General features: G+C 33.7%; 1 protein-coding gene across 1 annotated transcript in view; it reads left to right on the top strand.

Annotated features, from left to right (window-relative positions):
• Positions 1–16,468, top strand: part of LOC134843729 (protein virilizer homolog) — a 550,828-nt gene that overhangs the window by 454,434 nt on the left and 79,926 nt on the right. Inside the window, exons 18-19 of the mRNA XM_063859975.1 lie at positions 13,187–13,497; positions 13,743–13,862. Of these exons, the coding sequence (XP_063716045.1) occupies positions 13,187–13,497; positions 13,743–13,862 (431 nt within the window). The remainder of the gene's footprint in view (positions 1–13,186; positions 13,498–13,742; positions 13,863–16,468) is intronic.

Raw genomic sequence — 16,468 nt, 5'->3', positions numbered from 1 at the left:
CCACTCAAGCTATGCTTACCTAAAATAGTTCTCTTTTGGGGCTCTTGAGTTCATTTGCTTGATTCTACAATGAACTGATGTTTTGTCACTATCAAAGATTTTTTAAACTGACTTTTGAAAAAGTTGAATGTGTATGCTCGACTTACAAATCATCTTGCTTTCGATTACTTAAAAAGAAATAACTTTTTCTCTGGGTTATGTTTTTGTTTTAATTCAGGTGTTCCATGGTTTGTTAAGTACAAGATTTCAATGGAAAAATTCGTTGCTTAATTTTCAACAATATTTATTTCCAGGTTGCACTGGTTTTTTTCTTTTTAAAGGCACGGCTTCTATAGCTCATTCTCTTTAACAAAATAATTGCCGTAGCAGACATGAAATTCAGCTTAGTTGTGATTTTGGTTCGTTTTTGTTTTCTCGATTATCGTACTCGATTTGTGAAGTGTCCGATTCTGTTTATAGTTTCCAATCAAGCTATGCTTACCAAAAATAGTTCTCTTTTGGGGCTCTTGAGTTCATTTGCTTGATTCTACAATGAACTGATGTTTTGTCACTATCAAAGATTTTTTAAACTGACTTTTGAATAAGTTGAATGTGTATTCTCGACTTACAAATCATCTTGCTTTCGATTACTTAAAAAGAAAAAACTTTTTCTCTAGGTTCTGTTTTTGTTTTAATTCAGGTATTCCATGTTTTGTTAATTACAAGATTTCAATGTAAAAATATGGTTGCTTAATTTTAAACAATATTTCAGGTTGCACTGGTTTTTTTCTTTTTAAAGGCACGGCTTCTATAGCTCATTCTCTTTAACAAAATAATTGTCGTACCAGACATGAAATTCAGCTTAGTTGTGATTTTGGTTCGTTTTTGTTTTCTCGATTATCGTACTCGATTTGTGAAGTGTCCGATTCTGTTTATAGTTTCCACTCCAGCTATGCTTACCAAAAATAGTTCTCTTTTGGGGCTCTTGAGCTCATTTGCTTGATTCTTCAATGAACTGAGGTTTTGTCACTATCAAAGATTTTTTAAACTGACTTTTGAATAAGTTGAATGTGTATTCTCGACTTACAAATCATCTTGCTTTCGATTACTTAAAAAGAAAAAACTTTTTCTCTAGGTTCTGTTTTTGTTTTAATTCAGGTATTCCATGTTTTGTTAATTACAAGATTTCAATGTAAAAATATGGTTGCTTAATTTTAAACAATATTTATTTCCAGGTTGCACTGGTTTTTTTCTTTTTAAAGGCACGGCTTCTATAGCTCATTCTCTTTAACAAAATAATTGTCGTACCAGACATGAAATTCAGCTTAGTTGTGATTTTGGTTCTTTTTTGTTTTCTCGATTATCGTACTCGATTTGTGAAGTGTCCGATTCTGTTTATAGTTTCCACTCAAGCTATGCTTACCAAAAATAGTTCTCTTTTGGGGCTCTTGAGTTCATTTGCTTGATTCTACAATGAACTGATGTTTTGTCACTATCAAAGATTTTTTAAACTGACTTTTGAATAAGTTGAATGTTTATGCTCGACTTACAAATCATCTTGCTTTCGATTACTTAAAAAGAAATAACTTTTTCTCTGGGTTCTGTTTTTGTTTTTATTCAGGTGTTCCATGGTTTGTTAATTACAAGATTTCAATGGAAAAATTTTGTTGCTTAATTTTAAACAATATTTGTTTCCAGGTTGCACTGGTTTTTTTCTTTTTAAAGGCATGGCTTCTATAACTCATTTTGCTTAACAAAATAATTGTCGTACCAGCCATAAAATTCAGCTCAGTTGTGATTTTGGTTCGTTTTTGTTTTCCGGATTCTGGTACTCGATTTGCAAATTGTCCGTTTCTGTTTCTAGTTTCCACTCAAGCTATGCTTAACAAAAATAATCATCTTTTGGACCTGTTGATTTATATTGCCAGATTCTGCAATGAGCTGAGGTTTTGTCACTATCAAAGATTTTTTAAACTGACTTTTGAATAAGTTGAATGTGTATTCTCGACTTACAAATCATCTTGCTTTCGATTACTTAAAAAGAAAAAACTTTTTCTCTAGGTTCTGTTTTTGTTTTAATTCAGGTGTTCCATGTTTTGTTATCTACAAGATTTCAATGTAAAAAATTCGTTGCTTAATTTTCAACAATATTTATTTCCAGGTTGCGCTGGTTTTTTTCTTTTTAAAGGCACGGCTTCTATAGCTCATTCTCTTTAACAAAATAATTGCCGTAGCAGACATGAAATTCAGCTTAGTTGTGATTTTGGTTCGTTTTTGTTTTCTCGATTATCGTACTCGATTTGTGAAGTGTCCGATTCTGTTTATAGTTTCCAATCAAGCTATGCTTACCAAAAATAGTTCTCTTTTGGGGCTCTTGAGTTCATTTGCTTGATTCTACAATGAACTGATGTTTTGTCACTATCAAAGATTTTTTAAACTGACTTTTGAATAAGTTGAATGTGTATGCTCGACTTACAAATCATCTTGCTTTCGATTACTTAAAAAGAAAAAACTTTTTCTCTGGGTTCTGTTTTTGTTTTAATTCAGGTGTTCCATGTTTTGTTAATTACAAGATTTCAATGTAAAAAATTCGTTGCTTAATTTTAAACAATATTTATTTCCAGGATGCACTGGTTTTTTTCTTTTTAAAGGCACGGCTTCTATAGCTCATTCTCTTTAACAAAATATTTGCCATAGCAGACATGAAATTCAGCTTAGTTGTGATTTTGGTTCGTTTTTGTTTTCTCGATTATCGTACTCGATTTGTGAAGTGTCCGATTCTGTTTATAGTTTCCACTCAAGCTATGCTTACCTAAAATAGTTCTCTTTTGGGGCTCTTGAGTTCATTTGCTTGATTCTACAATGAACTGATGTTTTGTCACTATCAAAGATTTTTTAAACTGACTTTTGAATAAGTTGAATGTGTATGCTCGACTTACAAATCATCTTGCTTTCGATTACTTAAAAAGAAATAACTTTTTCTCTGGGTTCTGTTTTTGTTTTAATTCAGGTGTTCCATGGTTTGTTAAGTACAAGATTTCAATGGAAAAATTTTGTTGCCTAATTTTAAACAATTTTTATTTCCAGGTTGCACTGGTTTTTTTCTTTTTAAAGGCATGGCTTTTATAACACATTCTGTTTAACAAAATAATTGTCGTTTGTTGGTTAATTCGTTTGTTGGTTAATTCGTTTGCAGGTGAATTCGTTTGCAGGTGAATTCGTTTGCAGGTGTTCGTTTGTTGGTTAATTGCAAGTTGTTAGTGGAAAAATTCTTTGCCTAATTTTTAAACGATCTTTCTTTCAAGGTTGCTTTGTTTTCTTATAAATTATAGGCATGGCTTTTTAATTGTAAATTGAGCTGATATTTTCCGTCACTACCACTGAATATATGATTACCCATTTTTTCTCATGTTTTTGATGCCTGAATAATATTTTTCATTCGCTTCAACAAAAGTTTCTGTCGAACCAGCCATAAATTTCAGCTAAGTTTTGATTTTGGTTCGTTTTTGTTTTTTTTAGATTCTGGTACTCGATTTTCAAAGTGTCCGATTCTTTTTCTAGTTTCCAATCAAGCTATGCTTAACAAAAACAATCTTCTTTTGGACCTGTTAATTTATATTGCCAGATTCTGCAATGAGCTGAGGTTTTGTCAAAATCAAAGATTTTTTAAACTGACTTTTGAATAAGTTGAATGTGTATGCTCGACTTACAAATCATCTTGCTTTCGATTACTTAAAAAGAAATAACTTTTTCTCTGGGTTCTGTTTTTGTTTTAATTCAGGTGTTCCATGGTTTGTTAAGTACAAGATTTCAATGGAAAAATTTTGTTGCCTAATTTTAAACAATTTTTATTTCCAGGTTGCACTGGTTTTTTTCTTTTTAAAGGCATGGCTTTTATAACACATTCTGTTTAACAAAATAATTGTCGTTTGTTGGTTAATTCGTTTGTTGGTTAATTCGTTTGCAGGTGAATTCGTTTGCAGGTGTTCGTTTGTTGGTTAATTGCAAGTTGTTAGTGGAAAAATTCTTTGCCTAATTTTTAAACGATCTTTCTTTCAAGGTTGCTTTGTTTTCTTATAAATTATAGGCATGGCTTTTTAATTGTAAATTGAGCTGATATTTTCCGTCACTACCACTGAATATATGATTACCCATTTTTTCTCATGTTTTTGATGCCTGAATAATATTTTTCATTCGCTTCAACAAAAGTTTCTGTCGAACCAGCCATAAATTTCAGCTAAGTTTTGATTTTGGTTCGTTTTTGTTTTTTTTAGATTCTGGTACTCGATTTTCAAAGTGTCCGATTCTTTTTCTAGTTTCCAATCAAGCTATGCTTAACAAAAACAATCTTCTTTTGGACCTGTTAATTTATATTGCCAGATTCTGCAATGAGCTGAGGTTTTGTCAAAATCAAAGATTTTTTAAACTGACTTTTGAATAAGTTGAATGTGTATGCTCGACTTACAAATCATCTTGCTTTCGATTACTTAAAAACAAATAACTTTTTCTCTGGGTTCTGTTTTTGTTTTAATTCAGGTGTTCCATGGTTTGTTAATTACAAGATTTCAATGGAAAAATTTTGTTGCCTAATTTTAAACAATTTTTATTTCCAGGTTGCACTGGTTTTTTTCTTTTTAAAGGCATGGCTTTTATAACTCATTCTGTTTAACAAAATAATTGTCGTTTGTTGGTTAATTCGTTTGTTGGTTAATTCGTTTGCAGGTGAATTCGTTTGCAGGTGTTCGTTTGTTGGTTAATTGCAAGTTGTTAGTGGAAAAATTCTTTGCCTAATTTTTAAACGATCTTTCTTTCAAGGTTGCTTTGTTTTCTTATAAATTATAGGCATGGCTTTTTAATTGTAAATTGAGCTGATGTTTTCCGTCACTACCACTGAATATATGATTACCCATTTTTTCTCATGTTTTTGATGCCTGAATCATATTTTTCATTCGCTTCAACAAAAGTTTCTGTCGAACCAGCCATAAATTTCAGCTAAGTTTTGATTTTGGTTCGTTTTTGTTTTTCTAGATTCTGGTACTCGATTTTCAAAGTGTCCGATTCTTTTTCTAGTTTCCAATCAAGCTATGCTTAACAAAAACAATCTTCTTTTGGACCTGCTGATTTATATTGCCAGATTCTGCAATGAGCTGAGGTTTTGTCAAAATCAAAGATTTTTTAAACTGACTTTTGAATAAGTTGAATGTGTATGCTCGACTTACAAATCATCTTGCTTTCGATTACTTAAAAACAAATAACTCTTTCTCTGGGTTCTGTTTTTGTTTTAATTCAGATGTTCCATGGTTTGTTAATTACAAGATTTCAATGTAAAAATTTCGTTGCTTAATTTTAAACAATATTTATTTCCAGGTTGCACTGGTTTTTTTCTTTTTAAAGGCATGGCTTCTATAGCTCATTCTGTTCAACAAAATAAATGTCGTACTAGCCATAAAATACAGCTTAGTTGTGATTTTGGCTCGTTTTTGTTTTCTGGACTCTGGTACTCGATTTGCAAAGTGTCCGGTTCTTTTTCTAGTTTCCGTTCAAGTTATGGTTAAAATAATCCTAATTTCAGGCTCTGGAATTATTTGGCCAGATTCTGCAATGACCTGTTGATGCTATCAAGGGCTTTTTAACTGAGTTTTGAAAGGACTTTTTAACTGAGTTTTGAATAAGGTGAATGTGTTCGCTCGACTTACAAATCTTCTTGGTTTTGATTAATTAAAACGAAATATATTATTCTCTGAGTTCTGTTTTTTTTGCTTCATGTGTTCCATTGTTTGTTAATTACAAGATTTTAATGAAAAATTGCTTTACTCAAGTTTTAAACGATATTTTTTTTCGAGGATGCACTTTTTTTTTACTTACAGGCTTGGCTTGCTAATTGTAAATTGAGCTGATGTTTTTCGTCACTACCACTGAATATATGATTACCCAATTATTCTGATGTTTTTGATGCCTGGATCAGATTACTCATTCGCTATAAATAAAAGTTTCATAAAACCAGCCATAAATTTCCGCTCAGTTTTGATTTTGGTTCGTTTTTGTTTTCTGGATTCTTGTACTCGATTTTCAAAACGTCCCTTTTTTAGTTTCCACTCAAGCTATGCTTAACAATAGTGATCCTTTCTTGGAGCTCTCATCATTTGCTTGATTCTGCAATGAACTGAGGCTTTGTCACGATCAAGGATTTTTTAAACTGCTTTTTGAATAATTTGATTGCTTGCTCGACTTACAAATCATCTTGATTTTGATTAGTTAAAACGAAGGATCTATTTCACAAAAGCCATTTTTTTTTGCTTCCAATACTCCTGTGTCCTTTGAATACCAGACTTGACATGAAGGTAATTTTATACAAAACGTCTGAGCGATGTTTTACGCGAGGTTTCATTGGTTGTTTTATCCAATAGGCATGGTTTATGAATTGTAAACTGTTGTTTGTCACTGTCACTGAATATATGATTACTCAATGATATTTTCGTTTTAGCTGCCTGGGATGTTTGACTCAATCGGTTGTATATCAAAAGATTTTTTCAGTCATGAAACAACAGCTGATTTTCGATTCTAGGTTCATTTCCTTTGCGAATTTAGGTACTCGATTTGTGAATGGTCCGATTCTGTTTCTAATCTCCACTTAAGCTCAGCTTAACAAATTTTTTTTTACTAATTTGGGTCTCTTGATTTCAATTGCTTGATTCTGCAATGAACTGAGGTTTTGTCATTATCAATGATTTTTTTAACTGACTTTTGAATAAGTTGAATGTGTTTGCTCGAATTACAAATCATCTTGCTTTTGATTGTTTAAAACCAAAAAGCTTATTCTCTGAGTTCTGTTTTTTTTTCTTCGGGTGTTCCTTTGTTCGTTGATTATAAGGTTTTATTGGAATAACTCTTTACTTTATTTTTAAACGATATTTCTTTCGAGGATGCTCTGTTTTTCATAGGCTTGGCTTGTTAATTGTAAATTGAGATGCTGTTTTTCGTCACTGCCACTGAATATATGGTTACCCATTTATTTGGAGTCTTTTGATTCCTGAATCATATTACTCATTCTGTTCAACAAAAGATTTTGTCGTACCAACCATAAAATTCAGCTAAGTTTTGATGTTGGTTCGTTTTTGTTTTCCGGATTCTGATACTCGATTTGCAAAGTGTCCGATTTTTTTTTTAGTTTCCACTCAAGCTATACTTTAAATAATCCTATTTTCAGGCTCTTGAATTATTTGGCCAGCTTTTGTAATGAACTGAGGTTTTGTCACTAAAAAGGATTTTTAACTGAGCTTTGTATCAATTGATGTGTTTGCTCGGCTTACAAATCATCTTGGTTGTAATTAATTAAAACGAGTTATATTATTCTCTAATTTTGTTTCTTTTTTGCTACAGGTTTTCCTCTTTTCGTTAATTACAAGAATTTAATGAAAAAATTCTATACTTAATTTTTAAACGATATTTCTTTCGAGGATGCACTGTTTTTTTGAATAACAGGCTTGGCTTGTGAATTGTAAATTGAGCTGATGTTTTTCGTCACTACCACTGATTAATTGAATACCCTTTTTTGTGATGTTTCTGAAGCCTGAATCATATAACTCACTCTGTTCAACAAATTATTCGTCGTACTAGCATAAAATTCTGCTAAGTTTAGTTTTTGGTTCGTTTTTATTTTCTGGATTCTTGTACTCGATTTGTGAAGTGTCCGATTCTGTTTATAGTTTCCACTCAAGCTATGCTTGCCAAAAATAGTTCTCTTTTGGGGCTCTTGAGCTCATTTGCTTGATTGTTCAATGAACTGAGGTCCTGTCACTATCAATGATTTTTTAACTGACTTTTGAATAAGTTGAATGTGTTCGCTCGACTTACAAATCATCTTGGTTTTGATTAGTTAAAACAAAGTATCTTATTCTCTGAGTTCTGTTTTATTTTGCTTCCCGTGTTCCTTTATTTGTTAATTACAAGATTTTAATGGAAATTTTCCTTCATCTAATTTCTAAATATTTCTTTCGAGGTTGCACTAGTTTTTTTATACTTCTAGGTATGGCTTCTAAATTGTAAATTAAACTGATGTTTTTCATCACTGCCACTGATTAAAAGATTGCTCTTTTTTTCTGATGTTGTTGATGCCTGGATCATCTAACTCATGCTTTTCAACAAAGCAATTGTCGTACCAGCCATAAAATTCAGCTAAGTTGTGATTTTAGTTCGTTTTTGTTTTCTGGACTCTGGTACTCGATTTGCAAAGTGTCCGATTCTTTTTCTAGTTTCCACTCAAGCTATGCTTAAAAAAATAATCCTAACTTGGCGCTCTTGAAATATTTGGCCCGACTCTGCAATGAACTTAGGTTTTGTCACTATCAAGGATTTTTTAACTGAGTTTTGTATAAGTTGATGTGTTTGCTCGACTTACAAATCAAGTTGGTTTTGATTAATTAAAACGAATTATCTTATTCTGCGATTTCGTTTTTTTTGCTTCAGGTGTTCCTTTGTTTGTTAGTTACAAGATTTCGATGGAAAAACTCTATACTTAATTTTTAAACGATATTTCTTTCGAGGAGCACTGTTTTTTTACTGATAGGCTTGGCTTGTTATTTGTAAATTTAGCTGATGTTTTTCGTCACTACCACTGAATATGTGATTACCCTTTAATTCTAATGGTTTTGATGCATGGATCATATTACTAATTCGCTTCAACAAAAGTTTCTGTCGTACCGGCCATTAAATTCAGCTCAGTGTTGGTTGTGTTTCGTTTTTGTTTTCTGGATTCTGGTACTCGATTTGCAAAGTATCCGATTCTTGTTCTAGTTTCCCCTCAAGCTATGGTTAACAAAAATAAGCCTTTTTGGGGCTCTTGAATGATTTAGCCAGATTCTGCAATGAACTGAGGTTTTGTCCTTATCAAGGATTTTTTAACTGAGTTTTGTTGAAGTTGATGTGTTTGCTCGACTTACAAGTCATCTCGGTTTTTATTGAATAAAACGAAATATCTTATTGTCTGAGTTCTGTTTTTATTTTGCTTCAGATGTTCCTTTGTTCATTAATTACAAGATTTGAATGGAATATTTCCTTATTTAATTTTAAAACAATATTTATTTCGAGTCTGCCTGATTTTTTTTTCTTCTACTCTTGGGCATGGCTTTTGAATTTTAAATTAATTGATGTTTTTCGTCACTACCACTGATTAAATGATTACACTTTTTTTCTGATGTTTTTGATGCCTGGATAATAAAACTCATTCTGTTCAACAAAAAATTTGTCGTAGCAGCGTAAATTAAGCTGAGTTTTCATTTTGGTTTCGTTTTTGTTTTCTGGATTCTGGTACTCGATTTGCAAAACGTCCATTTTTTAGTTTCCACTCAAGCTATGCTTAACAAAAGTGATCCTTTCTTGGAGCTCTCATCTTTTGCTTGACTCTGCATTGAACTGAGGCTTTGTCACGATCAAGGATTTTTTAAACTGCTTTTTGAATAATTTGATTGTTTATTCGACTTACAAATCATCTTGATTTTGATTAGTTAAAACGAAGGATCTAATTCACAAAAGCCAGCTTTTTTGTTCTTCCGATACTCCGGTGTCCTGTGAATACCAGACTTGAAATGGAGATTTTTTTTACAAGACGTGTGATTGATATTTTACGCGAGGTTTCACTGGTTGTTTTATCTAATAGACATGGTTTATGAATTGTAAACTGTTGTTTTTTTGTCACTGTCACTGAATATATGATTACTCAATGATATTTTCGTTTTAGCTGCCTGGGATTTTTGACTCAATCGGTTGTATATTCTAAAGATTTTTTCAGTCATGAAACAACAGCTGATTTTCGATACTAGGTTCATTTCCTTTGCGAATTTAGGTACTCGATTTGTGAATGGTCCGATTCTGTTCCTAATCTCCACTTAAGCTAAGCTTAACAAATTTTTTTTGCTATTTTGGGTCTCTTGATTTCAATTGCTTGATTCTGCAATGAACTGAGGTTTTGTCATTATCAATTATTTTTTTAACTGACTTTTGAATAAGTTGAATGTGTTCGCTCGACTTACAAATCATCTTGGTTTTGATTAATCAAAACAAAGTATCTTATTCTCTAAGTTCTGTTTTATTTTGCTTCGTTGTTTCTTTATTTGTTAATTACAAGATTTTAAGGGACATTTTCCTTATCTAATTTCTAAACAATATTTGTTTCGAGGTTGCCTGATTTTTTGGCTTGGCTTTTGAATTTTAAATTAAATTGATGTTTTTCGTCACTACCTCTGATTAAATGATTTTACTTTTTTTTCTGATGTTTTGGATGCCTGGATAATAAAACACTCATTCTATTCAGCAAAAAATTTGTCGTACCAGGATAAAATCAAGCTAAGTTTTCATTTTGGTTTCGTTTTTGTTTACTGAATTCTGGTACTCGATTTGCAAAGTGTCCCTTTTTTAATTTCCACTCAAGTATGCTTTACAAAAATAAACCTTTTTGGGGCTCTTGATTTTTATAGTCAGATTCTGCAATGAACTGAGGTTTTGTCACTATCAAGGATTTCTTAACTGAGTTTTGTTAAACTTGATATGTTTGGTCGACTTAAAAATCATTTTGGTTTTTATTAATTAAAACAAAATATCTTATTGTCTGAGTTCTGTTTTTTTTGCTTGAGATGTTCCTTTGTTCGTTAATTACAACATTTTTTAATGGAAAGTTCCCTTATTTAATTTTTAAACATTTTTATTTCGAGGTTGCCTGATTTTTTTACTTTTTGGCATGGCTTTTGAATTTTAAATTAAATTGATGTTTTTCGTCACTACCACTGATCAAATGACTACACATTTTTTCTGATGTTTTGGATGCCTGGATAATAAAACTCATTCTGTTCAACAAAAAATTTATCGTACCAGCATAAAATAAAGCTAAGTTATCATTTTGTTTTTGTTTTTGTTTTCTGGATTCTGGTACTCGATTTGCAAAGTGTCCTCTTTTTTTAGTTTCCACTCAAGCTATGCTTTTGGGGCTCTCGAATTCATTTGCTTGCTTCTGCAATGAACTGAGGCTTTGTCACGATCAAGGGTTTTTTACACCGCTTTTTGAATAAGTTGATTGTGTTTGCTCGATTTACAAATCATCTTGATTTTGATTAGTCAAAACGAAGGATCTAATTCACAAAAGCCAGCTTTTTTGTTCTTCCGATACTCCGGTGTCCTGTGAATACCAGACTTGAAATGGAGATTTTTTTTACAAGACGTGTGATTGATATTTTACGCGAGGTTTCACTGGTTGTTTTATCTAATAGACATGGTTTATGAATTGTAAACTGTTGTTTTTTTGTCACTGTCACTGAATATATGATTAACCAATGATATTTTTGCTTAAGCTGCCTGGGTTGTTTGACTCAATCGGTTGTATATCAAAAGATTTTGTCAGCCATGAAACAACAGCTGATTTTCGATTCTGGGTTGATTTCCCTTTGTGGATTTAGGTACCCGATTTGTGAATGGTCCGATTCTGTTTCTAATCTCCAGTTAAGCTAAGCTTAACAAAAATTTTACTATTTTGGGTCTCTTGATTTCAATTGCTTGATTTTCGAATAAAGTGAAGTTTTTGACTTTATTAAGGATATGTTAATTTAGTTTTTTATAAGTTGAATATGTTTGCTCGAATTACAAATCGTCTTTTTTTGATCAATTAGAACGAAATATCTAATTCACAGTCTGGTATTCAATGATCAAAAGAGTATCGGAAGCACAAAAAAACTGGCATTTGTGAATTAGATCCTGCGTTTAATTGAACAAAATTAGGATGATTTTTTTAAGCATCCGGTGTTTCTTTGTTTGTTGATTGCCAGGCTTTGATGGAAAATGTTTTTTTTTTCACTAGACGTAATGTTATTTTACTCGAGGCTTCACTGGTTCTCTTACATTAGGGGCATGGTTTTAAATTGTAGATTGAACTGATGTTTTTCGTCACTAACGCTGATCGAATGATTACCCATTTATACTGATGTTTTCGCTGCCGGGATCCTCTTACTCAATTTATTGTCTAACATCAGATGTTGTCGTACCATCCATTAAAATTCAACTTGAAAAAACCACAACCAAAATATATTTCCGGAGTCTGGTACACGATGCTTTGGTCTCGTACTCAAGCTGTTGTTCAATGATCGTTTTTGTCATTACTTTTCATTAAAAACTAATAAGTTGTCTGTATTTTTTTGCTTTCTGGAATTTGGTAGTCGACGTTGAAATGATCCGATTGGTTTTGCAATTTCCACGAGAACTATTTTGCAGACAAATAATCTTAGTTTGAAACTCTTGGGTTCATTCGATTGATTCTGCAATGTACTGAGGTTTTCAGCAGTGTCAATTTTTTGACAATTATACCGAGTTTTGTATGGGTTGAATATGTTAGCAGGGGAGGGTTCTCATGCTGGAGGGACCGAATGCTGGAAAAATTTCAACCAATCTAAATCGCTAACAGTTCCTATTGGCTAAATGCCTTTCTCACAAAATCGAAGTCAAAATTAACCGAAAATGATAACATAATAAATTTGCTAGATGCAGATATAATCGGTGCAAGTATGATAAATTTAGTTTTTTTTATCCATTTTTCGTAAATCGGTATTCTAGAAATAAAAAAAATATTCCAATCCGTCTCCGATCCGGCACTAATCTCATTCATCTGCTTATTATATAATCGGTCAATATTAACAGTAATGGCTTGGTTTTATTTGCTTACTTTCAGATTTTCGCGATTTCACTGAGATTTTAAATACTCAATTCTGATTGGCTGAAAATAAGCTGAAATAAGTTTCAAGCATTCGGTCCCTCCAGCATGAGGGACGCCACCATGTTTGCAGGATCAAAAGAGCATCTTTTTTCAGCATTTAAAACGAAGTGTCCATTTTCTATAGTTCTGTTTTTTTTTGCTTCTGGTGTTCCTGTGTTCTTTCAGATTTCAAATGAAGATAATCTTTTAATGGACGTTGAAATGATATTTTGCTCGAATGTTCTCAATTTTTTTTAAACATTTATACTGAATTTGCTGGCTGGATCATTTCACTCGATCTGCTATTGATAAATTCAGTGCATTTCATTTGTTAATTTGAATACAAGCTTCACTATCACACTTGAATCATTTATGAGTTATTGATTTGTTTTTATTTGGGAGATGCGAGTGGAGCAAGCAGGAAGGGAGTTGAAATTGGTGCGACAACTGGTGCGTTGACAACTGTATTGACTTTAGAGGATGAGAAAGAAGCAAGTTCGGATGCTGGTTGGACTCTGATGCTGGAGAGAGTGCTGCAGCACATCCTCTCCCTACCCTCTTTCGTCATCCCCGGGCTGGCCACTCTCTCCCAACTGCTGCCACTGCCGCTGCCCATAATGACTGCCACCCCTCTGAAGGAGACGGAGCTGAGGTTCCTGCGTGAGAACAGAGTGAAGTGGGGGGCTCACCTGGTGCCACATGCTAAGCTGGTGGCTCACTTGTTCACCAAACTCATCGACTCTGCCAACACTCACCTCTGCTCCATTCTGAAGAGGGTTGCGTGGCAGGTACATTCTCTTCTAGTCTCTCTTCACTTCCTCTTCCTCTTTCCTTCACTCCTTCTCACCCATCTCTAATCTTAAATGTGTAACCTACTGTTTTGCGTTAAAAAATCTGAAAGGCACTCACAGTTGTGCTTTTTCCTCGTAGAAACCAGCTACCACTCGGTATTCTTCTTACCTGAAGCATAAATTGCAGCGATTGTTTGTTTCCTGAGAAGCGAGTCAACTTGTAGTTTGGTTGATTGACTTAGATCGCGGACTTGTGTGGGGAGTTGGCCCAAGTGGTGATTCATTGCTTCGTCGACCGCTTCTTGAACCTCAACGGATTGGCTCACAGCAACCAGTTCGCAGACAGGAAGTGGACCTACCAGGTAGACACGCTCCCTCCGAAACTCATTTCATTCAGTTCACTTCCATAAAGTTCAGATGGATGAAGTTTGCTTTCACTTTTTGCTGGCGAAGCTGATTTCTTATTTGGGCTATTTTAGGCGAAAACTATATTAGGCGAAAATAAAACTGTCAAAATTAGGCAACAATTTTGATTAAAAAAGTGTACATTTTAGCAACAACTGTATGTGATTACTTACGTCCTTCCATTTCTACATACAAAATACACGTAATATTATTCAAACAGCCAATCAACGGTAAAAAGTGACCGCTGCATTTGTGCCAACATGTTGCGAGCTTGCCAACAGAGGGAGGGTAGGACTCTTTACGAAAACTAGAGCCGGTTATCGCCGCAAAGCCGGTGACCTTGAACCGACAAACGGTTTTGTAGGCTTTAACCGCTTCTTGTCAATGTTGTCTGGAAAATTAGGGGGAGTTTTTCTGAAGTATACACTTATATTATCCAAATTGTCGCCTAATTTAACACTATACAGCCCCTTAATTTACAGATTTCCCAGCGAAAATGTACTTGATCCAGTGTTCATTTTGAAAGTGTTCTTTCTTACAGTATGTACATAAGATCAATAACCAGCTAAGAAGTACAACCGGATATTTTTTTAATGAATTTTTTCGTATACTAGTTATAATGCGTCAGCTCTATAATTTGAGGCATGTTAGTTGGTAAATTTCTTTTTTCAAATTGACTGGCTTTGTCAATGCGTCATAGTTGGCTTGCGTCACTTGGCAATTATGTAGACTCATAAGTGGCGTGCGTCACTTAAGAAATTATGCAGACTCAAATTTTTTGTACTCATTCAGTTTTTCCCAGTACCGTTATTGGTCATAATTTCGCCTCTGTCTCAAATTGGGTTAATTTTATCAAAAAATGCCAATCATAAATTGTTTAAGAGTATTGAACGTAGTGAGTACTCTTATATAGGTCTTGCTGATTTTTTTGTTTCTTTTTTCAGGAAAAAGTCTTAAAATTTGTTCACGCTCAATTTTGATTTTTCGGAGTTTGACTTTTGATTTGTTTTCAAGTTCAGTGCATTTATTTTGTTAAGAGGAAGGCAAGTCCGCTATCGAACAGCAAAAATATAAAGGCCACGAAAAACGTGATAAAATGGAAATAAAAGTTTTACCTATTGATCCAGTTTTCTCAAAGTGTTTTCTCATTTCATAATTTGTTCTACAAATTCAAAGAGCTTTCAGGCCATCTATTTTTTCCTTCGAAATTCAAAATTTGAAAAAACAAGTAGGTTTTTATCGGTTTCGTTGCGTTCATGTCTACTCTTCCAACTTTCAGTTGGCTAAGTTCTAGAAGATTTTGTCAAAAAAACGGTGGCAGGACATTCTACCCTATTCCAAACTACCCTATACCATTCTACCCTATGCCATTATACCCTACATACCAATCTACCCAATACTAATCTACCCTATACTAATCCCCTACTAATCTGCCCTATATACCAGTTAAACCTGTGTCCATTTGGAGCATTACTAATGTAATCTTTCAAAGTCCTAATTAGAATCGGAAAGATAACAGCACGTGTTAATTCATTTGAGTCTAAATTTTTGGACTCAATTTGAGTCTTACACTTAAGGATATTGTTCTAAGGACTAAATCGCAATTTAAACCTCAAAATCCGAAATTTGTCTCAATTAACAGGTTTTAATCCCCAATTTTCAAAATCACGTACAAAAATGAAACCAAAATTACATCATTATATCCATTTTCCTTGGAATAACATTTACCAAAATGAGTCAAATTTCTTGGGGTTTATCTCAACAGAATCGGAGAACGCTTGTAATGATCCGGCTTTTTATCTCGGGTTATTCCCAAGAATAACCCGAGATAACGGTCGTTCAGATGCAAGGCTTCTCGTGCAGAAAATGAAACAGGACACAAAAATTCAGCAAGTACCAATCAAAAGCATAATTATGGCAAACGGCCTGCAGTCTTTGTCCGAAGAAAAAGCCGTCCGATTAGCTCTTCCTTGCCGGTCGGCGATTAATCGGGCCCTCAATCGACAGAAGATAAATGAGAGACCCACATTGCCTCCCATTGTCGACAGACATTTTGAAGTACCAAAGCAACACGAGGATTTTTGCGTCTTCGATAGCGGCATTGAAGATCCAGAAAGGGTGTCGATTTTTGGAGATCGCGACAATATCCAGAGCTTGATATTGCATCGAGATGTGTGGCTGTGCGATAGAACGTTCAAAGCTTGTCCTATTCAGTTTTATCAAATTTACACCATCCATATTCAACTCGCTGGATTTTATCCCCCCCCCTCCATTTATGCATTGTTGCCAAACAAAACAGAGCACACTTACAAAAAACTACTGAAGGGATTATCAGCCATCACCGAAAACACCGAGCTTCACCGCATTCTCCTCGATTTTGAACGTGCAGCACTAAACGCTTTCGCTAGTAATCATACCGGAGTGTTGCTGAAAGGCTGCTATTTTCATTTATGTCAAGCGTTCAACCGGAAATTAAACGACGTGGGCCTAAAACTACTGTACGAAACTAATCACAATTTCAATTTTTCGTTGCGCTTCTTTCCAGCTCTAAGTTTTGTACCAG

The sequence above is a fragment of the Symsagittifera roscoffensis genome, chromosome 4, assembly GCF_963678635.1.
Source record: "Symsagittifera roscoffensis chromosome 4, txSymRosc1.1, whole genome shotgun sequence".
In the NCBI taxonomy this organism is placed as follows: domain Eukaryota; kingdom Metazoa; phylum Xenacoelomorpha; order Acoela; family Convolutidae; genus Symsagittifera; species Symsagittifera roscoffensis.
The sequence above is the reverse complement of the archived record's forward strand: the minus strand, read 5'-3'. Positions and strand labels throughout refer to the sequence as shown.